At 41.5% G+C, this 15,647-nt stretch overlaps 1 protein-coding gene across 2 annotated transcripts in view; it reads right to left on the bottom strand.

Moving 5' to 3' along the window:
* Window positions 1-14,171, bottom strand: part of patl1 (PAT1 homolog 1, processing body mRNA decay factor) — a 28,756-nt gene extending 14,585 nt beyond the window's left edge. For both annotated transcript variants that reach the window (XM_056408572.1, XM_056408571.1), the window contains exons 1-11: window positions 14,092-14,171; window positions 12,995-13,100; window positions 12,210-12,434; window positions 11,657-11,914; window positions 11,191-11,276; window positions 10,821-10,901; window positions 7,696-7,896; window positions 7,247-7,345; window positions 4,446-4,532; window positions 1,855-2,072; window positions 1,470-1,614 (exon numbers count right to left, since the gene is read on the bottom strand). In XM_056408572.1, the coding sequence (XP_056264547.1) occupies window positions 1,470-1,614; window positions 1,855-2,072; window positions 4,446-4,532; window positions 7,247-7,345; window positions 7,696-7,896; window positions 10,821-10,901; window positions 11,191-11,276; window positions 11,657-11,914; window positions 12,210-12,434; window positions 12,995-13,100; window positions 14,092-14,106 (1,521 nt within the window). In that variant the 5' untranslated portion in view covers window positions 14,107-14,171. The remainder of the gene's footprint in view (window positions 1-1,469; window positions 1,615-1,854; window positions 2,073-4,445; window positions 4,533-7,246; window positions 7,346-7,695; window positions 7,897-10,820; window positions 10,902-11,190; window positions 11,277-11,656; window positions 11,915-12,209; window positions 12,435-12,994; window positions 13,101-14,091) is intronic.
* Between the last annotated feature and the right edge of the window lie 1,476 nt (window positions 14,172-15,647).

Here is a 15,647-nt window from a genome sequence, read left to right as displayed (position 1 = left end):
GCCGGACGCATTTTTTAGGTCTCAAAAACAGGACATGTCCGGGGAAAACAGGACGTCTGGTCACCCTAACTTAATGCCCCAACAAAAACATTCCCACTGCATTTCAGTCCTGCCAGAAAAGGACCAGCTGACATCATGTCAGTGATTCTCTCGTTAACATAGGTGAGAGTGGTGACAAGGACGCGGCTGGAGATCAGACTGTCCTGCTGATAACATTAGAACAACAGACTGGAAGCTTTAAAAGGAGGGTGGTGCTTGAAATCATTGTTATTCCTCTGTTAACCGTGGTTACCTGCAAGGAAACATGTGCAGTCATCATTGATTTGCACAAAAAGGGGCTTTACAGGCAAGGATATTGCCGCTAGTAAGAGCACACCTAAATCAACCATTTATCGGATCATCAAGAACTTAAAGGAGGTTCAATTGTTGTGAAGAAGGCTTTAGGGCTCCCAAGAAAGTCCAGCAAGCACCAGGACCGTCTCTTAAAGCGGATTCAGCCACGGGATCAGGGCACCACCAGTGCAGAGCTTGCTCAGAAAATGGCAGTAGGCAGGTGTGAGTGCATCTGCAAGCACAGTGAGGGCAAAGACTTTTGGAGGATGGCCTGGTGTCAAGCAGGGCAGAAAATAAGCCATTTGTCCTGGAAAATCTTCAGGGAAAGACCGATATTCTGCAAAAGGTACAGGGATTGGATTGCTGAGGACTGGGGTAAAGTAATTTCCAATTATATGGGGCATCCAGAAAGAAGCTTGTACAGAGAAGAAAAGTTGAGCACTACCATCAGTCCTGTGTCATGTTGACAGTAAAGCATCCCGAGACCATTCATGTGTGGGGTTGCTTCTCAGCCAAGCGAGTGGGCTCACCAATTTGCCCAAGAACACAACCATGACTAAAGAATGGTACCACAACATCGTTCGAGAGCAACTAATCCCAACCATCCAAGAATAGTATGAACAATGCCTTTCTCAGCATGATGGAGCACCTTGTCATAAGGCAAAAGTGATAACTTAGTGGCTCGGGTAGTAACGAGACATTGAAACTCCCCAGACCGTAATCCCATTGACAGTTTAAGGTCAATCCTCAAGAGGCAGGTGGCCAAACAAAAAACGACAAATTCAAACAAACTCCAAGCTTTGTTTAGGCAAGAATGGACTGCCATCAGTCAGGATGTGGCCCAGCAGTTAAATAAACAGCATGCCAGGGCAAATAGTCTCAAAAAAAGAAGGGTCAATACTGTAAATATTGACTCTTTGCATAAACTTAATGTAATTGTCAATAAAAGCCTTTGCCACTTGTGAAATGCTTGTAATTATAATTACACCATAGTACCATTGAACAAAAATCTCTAAAACACTAAAGCAGCAAACCAATTATTTTCTCACTAAGAAATGTGGTCACTGGTGTATAATTAAAAAAGGTCAGATATTTTAAGCTCCCTACGTTGGCAACTACAGCCTCTAAAAACCAACCTGATAGTAGTAGTCATCCAGATAAGGGTCAGTACTTTGCAGCTGCATCATCTGGATCTTGGTTACCCATTCCTTCTCTTTCTGAGTCATAAGGTTACTGTATGGGTCCCTGCTTCGCCGGTCGCCTCCAGTCCTGCCACGGTCCCTAAAAAGGAGGCAAAAAGACAAGATGACATTGTCTACCCAGTGGCTTTTGGAATGCAACTGAAAAGCAACAGCTGCCATTTTCTGTTCCGACTGATCTTAACCTGTAACCTGGTCACGGATACGTTTAGGCTAGCGTTGCTTGTTGGTTAGCGATCCAGGACTTCAGTGATGTGTAACCTTGCAGTTCTACATTGTTGTCATATACTGTGTGTGTCCACAAACATACACACTTGCTTACCCCCCCTGGTTCTGCATGCGCTGGGTGAGCATGCGGCGGTGCTGGGGGTGGAGGTGGGTGGTGTTGTGTCGGATGGGTTGCGCGTGGTTGAGGTGGCCATGAGGGGGAGGGCCCATTCTGTGACCAAGTGGAGGAGGGGGCCCCCCGAAGAATGGCCTATAACTGCCACCAACCGTTAACAAAGGCGGCGCTGGTACACCACGAGGAAAACCAACGACCTGGAGAGAGAGAGACAGACAATTACTCAGTGTGAGAGAATTATTCATGTAATTTCAGAGGGAACTATTGAAGTGTTGGAACTGCCGTCTCAGTATTAGTCTGAGAAGCAGTTTCTGCCCCATCGTGGTTTATGTAATGTTATAATAAGTCTGAACAAACCCAAGCCTACTTTCTAGCTAATGAGACACATTACATTTAGCTGACGGGACACACCGTAGACACAGGGCGCAATTCAGGGTTAAGTGTCTTGCTCAAGGACACATCGACTAGGACTCGCAGAGCCGGGGATCGAACTACCAATCCTCTGATCGAAAGAGGGACCTGCTAACCACTGACCCAGTCGCGCCATTTGTACTGAGAATTTTCTTTTTCCATTTTCTCCTGTTTCTCGAAGAAAACTGGGCTTGAGAAATATCAGACTGACACTTATGAAAAATAGATAAGAAGATTGACATTAGTATGTACATCCAGGACAGCAATCACATTCTCAGAGTAGTCATTCGACGAGTAATGTAAAAAAGCATCCTACTCTTTCATCTTCTTTGTCTTTAAATCTCGTTTTGTGCATTGCCTCCAATTCAACCTTTCTTGTCCAATGATTTTAGTTTTCTGGAGACAGTGCATCCGGAAAGTATTCACAGCGCTTCACTTTTTCCACATTTTGTTATGTTACAGCCTTATTCCAAAATGGATTAAATTCATTATTTTCCTCAACATTCTACACACAACAACCCATAATGACAAAGTGAAAACAGTTTTTTGCAAATGTTTGCAAATCTGTTAAAAATAAAGAACGAAAACATAACATGTACATAAGTATTCACAGCCTTTGCCATGACACTCAAAATTTAGCTCAGGTGCATCCTGTTTCCACTGATCATCCTTGAGATGTTTGATTGGAGTCCACCTGTGCTAAATTCAGTTGATTGGACATGATTGAGAAAGGCACACACCTGTCTATATAAGGTATCACAGTTGACAGTGCTTATCAGAGCATAAACCAAGCCATGAAGTTCAAGGAATTATCTATAGACCTCCGAGACAGAAATGTATCGAGGCACAGATCTGGCTTAGGGTACAGAAAGATTTCTGCAGCATTGAAAGTCCCAATGAGCACAGTGGCCTCCATCATCCGGAAATGGAAGAAGTTTGGAACCACCAGGACTCTTCCTAGAGTTGGCCGCCCAGCCAGACTGAGCGATCGGGGGAGAAGGGTCTTAGTCAGGGAGGTGACCAGGAACCCGATGGTCACTCTGACAGAGCTCCAGCGTTGTTCTATGAAGAGAGGAGAACCTTCCAGAAGGACAACCATCTCTGCAGCACTCCACAAATCAGGCCTGTTTGGTAGAGTGGCCAGACGGAAGCCACTCCTCAGTAAAAAGCACATGACAGCCCGCCTAGAGTTTGCAAAAAAGCACCTGAAGGACTCTCAGACCATGAGAAACAAAATTCTCTGGTCTGATGAAACAAAGATTGAACTCTTTGGCCTGAATGCCAAGCGTCATGTCTGGAGGAAACCAGGCACTGCTCATCACCTGGCCAATACCAGCCCTACAGTGAAGCATGGTGGTGGCAGCATCATGCTGTGGGGATGTTTTTCAGCGGGAGGAACTGGGAGACTAGTCAGGATTGAGGGAAAGATGAATGCAGCAATGTACAGAGACATCCTCGATGAAAACATGCTCCAAAGCGCTCTGGACCTCAGACTGGGGCGACGGTTCATCTTCCAACAGGACAAGGACCCGAAGCACACAGCCAAGATAACAAAGGAGTGGCTTCGGGACAACTCTGTGAATGTCCTTGAGTGGCCCAGCCAGAGCCCTGACTTGAACCCGATTGAACATCTCTGGAGAGATCTGAAAATGGCTGTGCACCGACGCTCCCCATCCAACCTGATGGAACTTGAGAGGTTCTGCAAAGAAGAATGGGAGAAACTGCCCAGAAATAGGTGTGCCACGCTTGTGAGATTGTAAAGCACTCCGAGACATTTGTAATTTGTGAAATTGGGCTATACAAATAAACTGAATTGAATTGAATTGGAATCATACCCAAGAAGACTTGAGGCTGTAATTGCTGCCAAAGGTGCTTCAACTAAGTATTGAGCAAAGGCTGTGAATACTTATGTACATGTTATGTTTTCGTTCTTTATTTTTAATAAATTTGCAAAAAACAGTTTTCACTTTGTCATTATGGGTTTTTGTGTGTAGAATGTTGAGGAAAATAATGAATTTAATCCATTTTGGAAGAAGGCTGTAACGTAACAAAATGTGGAAAAAATGAAGCGCTGTGAATACTTTCCGGATGCACTGTATCATTATCAACCCCATTTCTCGAAATTGCAGCAATCTAAAAAGACTGTCTATGATACCAACCTGAGAGTTGCGCATCTGGGCCCGTTGAATCTGAGACAGGACCGTACCAACTCCGGGAGGGAACGGACCGCGACACAGTGGAGAGTTCTGAACAAAAACAGCACATATACACTTCATAACCCTGAATAATGAAAATGGAAGTTGGTTTGTCTCTCATGTCTCCTCCTTTTTTAAAGGAATGCATATCAGGCTGCAACAACGAATCGATAAAAATCTATTATTAAAATAGTTGACAACGAATTTCATTATCGATTCGTTGTGTCGCGCGATTATTACGGCCCTCAATACGTCGCGGAGTATAAAAAAAAGTTGAGTTGAGCGCAGAGCAGCGCAGGAGAAACAAGAGCGGAGCGGAGGGAGCGGACAGACGGAACGCTGCGTTGTAAGAGCCAATCAGCGCTGAGCTGCTCCTCTGTTGATGAATCTAATTGGCTGCTGCTGCTCACGTGGCGCTGGATGCGGAAGTCATTCACGTAGTCGGAGACATTCACGGAGCTGAGTGCGCCTACGGGTGACGTTATGAACCCAGACACTAGGGCGCGACATGTCACGACGTGTGTGGCATTTCCACAAGAGTATAACGTAGAAAACGTGGTTATTTATTCCGTGGCGGACAGCGGAAAATATTTTTCCACGGAGAAAGGCAATGGAGATAAGCCCCGACGCCACTCGCTGTGACCGCTGCGCTGCGCGTGCAGACAACATTTAACGGAGCGGAGCAGCGCGTGCACTCTGATCGCTCTTTTAATGAAGTATCGATACTAAAAATATGCTAAATCACATCGTGTTTAACGTACGGGTACTTTGTTAGCATCGCTACACCGTGCAGCGTGACAGCAGCAGATGTAGCGGACTAACGTTCAAGCTAACCTAACTTCCCAAACGCTGTCGACATCTGAACGCTGATTGGCCGAGACTCGACACGTCTCATCAAAGATGTTTTATTGCGAAGAGCACCACTTCACATTTTTTCCGCGTCTCACTGCAATCTCAACGGCAGCGGGCCAGGTGAAAAAAATAATAAATCGTAACGTCTCTGATATTGTTCAGGGGGCCGGTCCACATGGGGACCACTGCTCAGGAGAGTAAAGCTGTCAGTCTGTTTGTGACGGTTCATCACCATGGTGACCAGTGAACAGGGTCATCACCATGGTGATCAGTGGGTCTCCAGGACCTTTCCATGACTTTAAACCAAATATCCATGATTAAACATTTTGTGAAAACTCTGTCTATACTTGACAAAGTGAGAAGATGTAGTATTTAAAATAACAATGATAATTCCAAAGCATACCGTATATATTCCGTGTAAATTAACATTTGAATAAAACAAATTTGCATTACTTTTCCAAATATTTTGGGATTTTATTTTTTTCAATTACTTTTCTAGGCCTGCTAATAGCCATTTAAAAATGCCATGACTTTTCCAGGTTTTCCATGACCGTACGGACCCTGTTTTGAATAAAGGGTTGAAAATTTAAGTTTTTTTATCCGATTAATCGATGAAATAATCAACCGATTAATCGATTATCAAAATAATCGTTAGTTGCAGCCCTAAATGCATATTTATTTACTTACCAAGAGCTAAATGTCAAGATCAATGACACTTTCGTGTCTGTACCACAAATATGAAGCTACCACCAGCAGCTGGCTAACTTTGCTTAGCAGAATAATATCAGCATCAGGAAGCTCACTAATTGACATAGCATGTCACATTTTGTAATCCTTTAAAACCAGAACGTAAAAATTACAAATATTATTTTAAGTGGAGGCTATATAATTCTTGGCCGTGACCAGTTGCCAGGCAATAGTTGGAAAGTTACTGGTCCCATCCAATATCTCATTTGGCACATAACCTTTCCTTTGGCACATAAGCTTCATTTCCCAACAGAACATTAAGAGCAAATCAGTTAACGGGGTTCGGCTATCAGTCAGGAGAAAGCATGTTTTAATGAGCATCCTTAGTTTGCAGACTAATGTTCAAGCTGTTCTTGGATGAAATCACAGAAACCAATTTCTTGAGATGTGTTGTGCCATTTCACTATAACCAGGGTTCTTACACATTTTGACCAATGGATTTTCATGACTTTAAACTTCATTTCCATGACCTAACTGAAATATTGGTGTATGTGTGAAAAAGTGAGAACATTTAGTTAAAAAAAAAAGTGAATTCCAAAGCATACAGTATACCTTAAATGAAACAAATGAATGAGAGACAATAGTTTAATTCAAAGAATAAACATTTATATACATGTTTATTTGTATAAACATTTATCTAAATGTTTATTATTGTAATCAAACTATTGTCCTTTATGTGCAAATCCATCTGATTGGACTGTAAATAGTGGTTCAGGCTTTGGTCAGATAGAAAGACATCGGCCCTTCAACACGTTGACAACGTGAGACTCTTGAAGTGAAGGAGCCCCAATAAGCAGAGAGATGAGCATTTGCTTTCAACACAAGCGTCAAAATAGCAGGCTGGCATCTTTGGATGTTTAAAAGAAGACTGTGAATTGGCAACCTTCAGTGGCCACATTATCTCCACAGTTAGAAGTTTTTTTGCCACCAGTATGAGAGCGTATGCTGGCTTATATTTTGAGCGTCTTTCTTTCAAAAACATATTCATTATATCAAACTTGACATAAATGAACATGTGAATATAACAAATTTTCCAAAACTTGTGATTTAAGTTTTTTCCATGACTTTTTCAGGTTTTTCATGACCGTACGAACCCTAGAATGTTCTTTAAATCAACAAAGGTGAGAAACCGAGGGCAGGATGGAGAAGAGGAAAAAAACACTCACAGCTATATTGAGGAGGGTGTTGGGTGACACACGCTCAGGGAAAGGAGGGTATCTGTGCTGAACCTGGGCTCTCACATGAACTGCCATGGGATGATGGACCTATACAGGAAGAGACAGAGACAAAGCCAACTACATGTTAAGTATAAACAACATAACGCAGCACGCCAAGTACGACAACTAATGAGACTGCAAGACACTAAGATGTGGCTAACTGACCTCAGAAACAGCAACATAATACCAGATAACTTTTCACTGTGGTAGGCAAGTGTATTTTAAAACCTTTGTCTTCAACAAAGACAAATAGCCTTTCAGATTGGCAAACAGACACAATAATGTGGGGCTTTTTTAGTGTTCATTTGGTCCTTGTAAATCGTTAAAAGAGGTAAATGATCGAGGAAGGATATCAGTAAAACAGTGTAGAATGAGAAGAACGGTCATCTGTTATTCACCTGATGGTTTAGAGCATGGCTCATTGGCTGTTTGGGAGGGGTTCCAATAGGCACTGCCCTCACTGGAGGGGAGCCAATCACAGGGGAAGAAGAGCGTGGAGGTGGTACCCTCTCTGACAAATCTCGTTCTTCATCAGTCCCACCCTGATGAGGTCGTTTCGGAAGTCCCACCTCGTTGATTATAGACATTAGAGGATTATCCTGAGGGGGACAAATGGGGTAAATAAAATATGAGAAAAATACAGACGAAAATAAACCGCTTGGTTGAGCTATTTCCACACTGAGCCTAGTATATCAAATTCGGAGAAATATTTTTTACAGCATGTAATTGACACTATTCAGAAAAGGAAATTTCATTTCTTATGCATTCTTATTAGGGACCGCGGACAAAAAGCCAGCTTGGGCAAAGGCCCTGTTGAAACTGTAATGTTTCTTTTTCTGCCAAATTAATCGGCTTTTTGGGGGCCTTTATATGCTCAAAAACATGCATATCTAATTCGATATTCGGTAGCGGTCAGGATGATCTGAAGGTCGTTATGCTAAAAAGTTTTCATGTAAGAAACTTGACATGGTGACAATTTGGTGCCATTTTCCACAAACAGGAAGTTGTTGTAACTCAAAAGGTACATTGGAAAATCTTTAAATGTTTCCTTTTTCATGCAAGATTTTTCACATAGGTATCGCACCACCTACTGCCAAAAAGAAATGACAACCAACTAATTCATTTGATCGAGGCAAAGCCTTAAGACAATTGGTTTTGGTCAAGATGAATTTATTTAAATGTCTTTGTAAATATATGGACAGAAGCAATATGTCATGTTTACAGAATGTTCATTCAGTAAACATGACATATTGTAGTTCTGTCCATGCTGAGAGAGATCTCCTTCTCTGTTGCTTATCTGAGGGATTCTTCCCTCTTTCTCCCCGTTCAGGTTTTTCTGGGGGAAGTTTTTCCTCTATCGATGCGAGGTTCTGGGACAGAACATGTCGTATATGTACAGATCGTTGCTTCAATTTTCAAAATGTATGATTTAAAATAAATTGAATGAAAAGGAATCTTATTACTATTATTATCATTATAGGACCATGCTCTAAACCCCACCAGTCACCCATTTTGATTTTTCATTGAATTTTTCCATCATTTTTGCCTATTTCAAGGTGCGATACATGAACAAACTCTGCCTTTTCAGATCGACTTCAAATTTAGTCAATAGCTTTTAATTAGTCTTTAGCTTCTATGAGAATAATAACATTCAATTCATTCTGGTGTTAGCAAACTATGCTATGCTTGATCATAGTCATGGCCTTAAGCTGTCTACAAGCCAATTTTCACTCAGTCCTAGCACCACCTACTGGCACCACCTACTGGCAACAGGAACACAGCCATATGTGACAAACAGCATCCGATTTACCTGACATTTACATTGTGGTCTATACTTGATATAGAGCAACATAATATTTGTGCATAATTCCCCATCATAGGCCTGTCAGCCCATGACAATTTTCTTGAGTACTTTGGCAACCTACATATGACAAAATCAAATTGTACATAATCTGTATACATCAGTGTTTGCCGCAGGATTGATTTTGAGAGACTGTGTTCAAACTCGAGAAGAACATTTTGCACATATTATAGTTAAATGCACAAATCTGGTGCACTTTGAGAGCAAAACTAAGAGGACGTATCTCTGAACAACTTTGGGCTCTTGTAAACTGTAATTATACGCCACAACATCTTAGAGGGACATTCATATTTTGGCAATGCGAGTTTCCAGTTACTTTGCCAATTCAGATTTTGAAACTCACCCAATGCTAGTGTTCTAGGGTTAATATTCAAAGAAGTTGGCTTCACCTTTGCAAGTGATGAAGACATTAATAAATCAATAATTATAATCTTGAAGTAATACTTTACTTACCTAAATACTTCTGGTATTTTAAAGTATATTTTGATGCTAATGCTAGTATTTTTACACTGGTAGTATCATTTACTTAACTCAAATATTTCACACTTCATCTACCACTGTTCTCCACTAACAACCAAATGTAATCATAAACCCATTGGTGATGTTGACACAGCAAAATAAAATATATATATAATATTGTTTTAGCATACAAGTATATGCTAAAACAATAAGGCATTTCAAAAAAAGACAACTCTCCATTTACCATAAAATAACAACTTGTACAAACACACTTTGACGTCAAAAACACGTGCATGCTACGTAAAATTGATTGTTCTGTACTGATTAAGAACATAAATTGCGGTTAATAATACTAATAATAAACATTTAGGTCCTCTGCTTCAACTATATCAGTGCTCGGGCCCTAATAATAATTGACTGTAAGGTGGCGGGGCTGCCCAGCGATCACTCGCTGTGAGTGAGCATGTGCAGGCAGCATGACAGGGAGCGGAACAGTGTGTGCGCTGCAAAGATCACAACATCACCTTTTCTCCTTGTATCACTGCAATCTCAGAAACGCTGGCCGGCCAGTTGACCCTCCTAACCCAAAGCAAAAAACTCTTCGGATCTACACGATTCAAGTGGATGACATATTTTGATTTCATAACGGAGAATTTCGCCAAAAAGCGACAAGTTTGCAGTTATGCAATTACATCTAGATGGATTTAAATGGTGGCCATTAAGCAATAGTTTAAAAATGAAGAGGGGATTAACATTTCAATGATAATTGTTGGGCAACTGTGACTCAGTGGTAGTGCAGGGTCGTCCTTCAATCAGAGTATTGGCAGTTTGATCTCAGGCTCTGCTATTCCATGTTGATGTATTGTTGGGCAAGACACTTCATCCCAAATTGTTCCAATAGCTTTGTGTAAGATGTATGATTGTTGATAGTCCCGAAATGGCAGGTGGCATCTTGCATGTAGCACCCTACCATCACTGTATGGATGGGTGAATGATGACATGTAGTGTAAAAGTGCTTTGAGTGGTCAGAAGACTAAAAAAGCGCAGTTCAAGTAAAGTCTACTTTCCCTTTCAAAATGTGTTGCGTTAGAGATGTGTTAGAGCCAACATTTTCTATTAGGTTCATCGGAATCTATGTTTTTAGTTATGCTCTACTCCACATGCATGCCATTTTGTAGAAGCAGAAGTGCGAGTGTCCCTCACCTCCATGTGTGTCAACAGTCCGGGGGGGACACCGAGAGGCCCAAAACCCATACTGTTCTCCCAGATACTGTGAGAGTTCATCTAGAGATAGAGAGAAATTACATTTTCAAGCTAAAATATTTTACACAAACAAAGTTTAAATAAATTTCATTGCAAACAGCCAGTTACACAAAATATAGTTCACAGCTTGAACTGAAATCCAGATGAGAAGCTTATTATTAAATTGTGGAAATAAAAAAGAACACAAATTCATCCTTATTAATATCATATTCATAATGCATTATTATAAATGCACCACTCAATTGAAGCAAGCTTCTTCTCCCACATATTCTACAGCATAGTCCGAATAAATATGAGGAGATTGACTAACCTGGGCCATAGGAGCAGTCCCTCTGCGCAGTAAGTGCTGCTGCTGTTGGTAACTGAGCATTGAAGAGAGAGGGCCGAGAGGAAGGCCTGGAGTAGTACAGGAGGACACAGCAGATTCTATTAGTTGTATTAGCCTAATTAAACAAGGAAATTCACTAAATCAATGTCAATATAGCACACACTGGAGATTATATTTCTTCAGTGGACTACATTTACCATCAGCACTGATTGGACATTCACATAACATTTGGCAAATTTGGTGCAATGTATAACACTTGGCCACATGCTCCAAACAAATAAGGGGCAGCATTTCATTCACTTTTACCATCTCTGTAACACAATACATAGAATCCTTTGACAAAATGCCAACACTGTAACCTCTTCACATTCTGTTGGTACTGTTCAAAGTTTATGTTTCAGGCCAGATATTACACGTCACACAAAATAATGATTGCACTCATTCTCACCTGAGGGCCCAGGAGATAGCTGGTGCTGGGGGTGATGGGAATGCTGGTGTGGTTGATTGGGATGAGAGATGGTGGAGGATTGGGGCAGAACTCTGGATCTGTCCAAACACTGTAGATCAGACAGACTGGAACACGAAGAGCTCTGGGATGGACCCGGTCTCTCAGCAGCTCCAACCCCAGCGATGGCCGGGTCAGTCTCCAGGATGAGTCTGGCCAAGGACTCAGCCAAGTCAACTCCCCCTCCTCGATCCTCCACATCTGAAACGACAGTTTTAGTTTGGATTTTTCACCCAATTGTATATCTTTTGTTCGAGATATATTATTGGTCTACATACAAAATATTAAACTATCAGTCAGGGAAAGATCTGTGGCCAGCAATTCTGTTGAGATATCCAATCAATTAGGCGTGTTTCCAAGCCAAATTTAAACTTTTAAAAATCAAACTAAGTACTTTAGATGATCTCAAGACTAAAAATCTCCAGTGAAGTAAGAAATACCGCAACTGAACCAGATTCCTGGGTCAAGTCAGCATTCCTCTTATTACAACACTTACCTGGGGGTGGTCCAGCAGAAGACAAGGAGAATTTTAGTGAAGGGAGGGAAGATGGAAGGGGGAGATGGCCCGCTGAGGAAGGGAGCTGTGTGAAGGATGAGTCTTCAGCTCCGCCTTGATGTAATTCTCCTCCCATTCCCCGTCCTCCCAACCCCAGCTCCGTTCCTAACCCATCCCTGTCATCGAGCCCAGCGAGGCGTTTGTGTTCCTCCTGCCAGTCGTCATCTGGAAGAAGAGGAGACAAACAGAGTGGTTGTTTGTTCTATGGCGATGAATCATCTGTGCTGAAATCTTAAGTTCTAGACATACATACATACATACTTTGATAAACTGCCCTCTCCTTTAGGTGGGCAGTATACAATTTTTTTTCCATTGCCATGTTGGGTGACAACATGAAATTTGCAATACCGTCTTCATTGTGATACAAATACATACGTATACATATTGTTGCTTAAGCACACAAACAAGGAAAATGCAACACTCAATGAACTACATATGGTTACGCACAGGCTGCCGCCATTCTGTTTTACGACAGAACCTCTTGCTTTCCTTTTTGCTGCCTTTCTTAAAAAGGTAAAAAAAACAACTCTGGTTAGAAGTCTTCCCGCTTCAGTGTCTCATTGTGACTATTGTTTTAACAAGTGTGACTTTTGTTAAAACCTTTTTCTTATAACTAAACTCCAATGAAAGTGAATAATTATGAACGAGCATAGGAGCGATTCTTTTTCATACCCTGAAGTATGGTGATTTCACCAAAAGCATTTCAAATTTTCTGGAGAACTCACCATTGGCCCCAGCTCCAAAGGTGTCATCATTGAACTGATTGATTTCATCTTCCTCTTCTACCAGTCCCTCATCTTCTTCCTCCAACGTACAGTCTTCATCCAGGGACTGCAAAGACAGCAGGGACGATCGATGAAGGGACGAGGAACAGAGTAAGAGGAAGGTAGGAAAATGGAAGGGCATGATGATTTGGTCAAGGAATGGGGGAATTAAAATGACACGGTTAAAGAGAAAATAGGAGGAAGATTATAGTTGGCTCAATTTCCAATGAATCTTAAACCAATTTGAGTTTCAGACCTTTGGAAGTGTCGTAAAAGCAAACATTTTGGATTAAGCCAATGAAAGAGGTGAGCCAAAAAACAGACGATGCAACGTTTTAACACTGCAGTTGCTACACTATCCGTCTTGGATGCTACATGACACGGACATAAAGAAGTTGGGGAATACGGCTAGATTAGTTAATATCATCAACAGTTTAATAACTAAGACTGAGTAACTAAGACTTATTTCGATTAAATTAAGCTAGCCTAACCGTGTCATCGTTAGTTGGCCAAATCAACAGTGGCCGAGCAGGATTTCACACTGTGAAAAACATCAGACTATAGACATGTTAACTATAACACCTAGAAGCTTCTCTTTGCTCATTTGACATACTATGGACACACGGAACGCAAGGCGGTCTTTTCCCGGACCTTCTCACTCCCTGTGTCGTTAGCAAAATAACTCGTTAGCCACAATGCTAATGCTGTTGTTACATCACGCAGGACCCACGTCGATGGAAAACTGCCACTGCTGCCTGATAACTATCCAAAATAAAACTGTTTAGACACAGCTTAGAACTATCACACATTTGCCTTTCATAAAGGTTATCAATGTATTCAACAATAAGCTTATCCATCAGAAGGGAGCGCTCACCTCTGGCTCATGTAACAGGCAAACAGCCTGCTTCACAGGCCACCAACCGCATTGAATTTAGCAGTCGATAAACAATAGACAACATTCACTCTCTACATCCCAGGCGATTACCACGAGTTCTCTGTAACATATCTAGCATTATAGTCAGGAAAAGGGCATCTTTGTCATGGGGTAAAATACAAACCTGAAATCGGAACATCTATCTTTTGGGCTTTCGGGAAGAAAATTGCATCGGGAGCGAGGCGGCGCGCAAATGACGCAGAGCGACGTAGTCCACTTAAACGTGCGTTGTGCAACCACGTGAACGAGCACGCATTTGATACGGCACTGCAACTGACTGTTGTCATCTTGTGAACGTTCATTCCACCGTTGGAAATCTGAAAGAGTTGCGAACTATTAAATACAGTTACACAAATCACATGAGCACGGATAAACTGACTAACATCATCTTATTTTTTATTATAGCAGTCATTGCCATCCTCAGTTGTTGTAGCATATTGCTTTAAAAAATATATATTATAATAATATTTATAAATTATACACATTAAAAAAAAAATATTCTATATATATATACACAAATTATATGGAATACACCCAGTAATATATATATATATATATATATATATTAGGGCTGTGAAACGATTACAATTTTTAATCAGGTTAATCACAGGTTTCTGTGGATTAATCATGATTAATCCCATATATACATTCAGGGTTTTTCCTGGGTCAAAATGGGTCTTCGGTGCACCGTCTATTCGTTGAGTGAGTGATCAGCAGCTGACCGCTCGGTCCATTCGCGCACCTCACAGTTGCGTATTGATCAGACAAGAAGACACGCTTATCAACTCCAGTGTTTCCCCTCCTATTATGACAGGGGGAAATCTCCACCCGTCACCCTATAATTTTCGTCTACCCCCCCCCCCCCCCCCTCAACAATTCTCGGCTCGCGAGACAGAGCGATGCGCGCGCCAGCATCGAAGCTCTGCGGCGACCGCGATCGACATATTGAGGGTGCAAGTGACTTTTTTTCGCGTTATTTTTCACAGCACTAATATATATATATATATATATATACACTCAAAATATATGCTTTTAGACGGGTCTAAGAAGCAGTTCAGCATATTACTGATTAAAGATATAAATGAGTGACATACAATTTAGCCTATCAGTGTCCTAAATCTTGTTGATAGTGCCACAGGCTCACTGAGAATGACACTGGACTCGATAGCCCCTCTGAAGAAGAAGACAGTGAGGCAGAGAAGGTTTGCTCCCTGGTATAACCCTCAGACCCGCAAACTAAAGCAAACGTCACGAAAGCTTGAAAGCATATGGCGTTCAACTAATCTGGAAGAATCCCGCTTAGTTTGGCGAGATAGTCTTAAAACTTAAAGGAAGGCCCTCCGTAATGCCAGAGCAGCATATTACTCACCAGTAATAGAGAAAAATAAGAACAACCCTAGGTTTCTCTTTAGCAATGTAGCCATGCTGACAGAGAGTCACAGCTCTGTGGAGCCAAGTATTCCTATAGACCTCAGTGGTAATGACTTTATGAACTTCTTTAATGAAAAGATTTTAACTATTAGGGACAAGATTAATAATCTCTTGCCTTTAACCAGTGCCAATCTGTCCTCAAGTGGAATGGCCTTGGAAACCGCTGTATGCCCTGGTGTATATTTAGATGGCTTTTCTTCCATCAACCGTGACCAATTATCTTCAACGGTTTCTACTTCTAACACGTCT

The sequence above is a fragment of the Pseudoliparis swirei genome, chromosome 24, assembly GCF_029220125.1.
Source record: "Pseudoliparis swirei isolate HS2019 ecotype Mariana Trench chromosome 24, NWPU_hadal_v1, whole genome shotgun sequence".
In the NCBI taxonomy this organism is placed as follows: Eukaryota; Metazoa; Chordata; class Actinopteri; order Perciformes; family Liparidae; genus Pseudoliparis; species Pseudoliparis swirei.
Note: the sequence above shows the minus strand (reverse complement) of the source record. Positions and strands in the feature narration are given on the sequence as shown.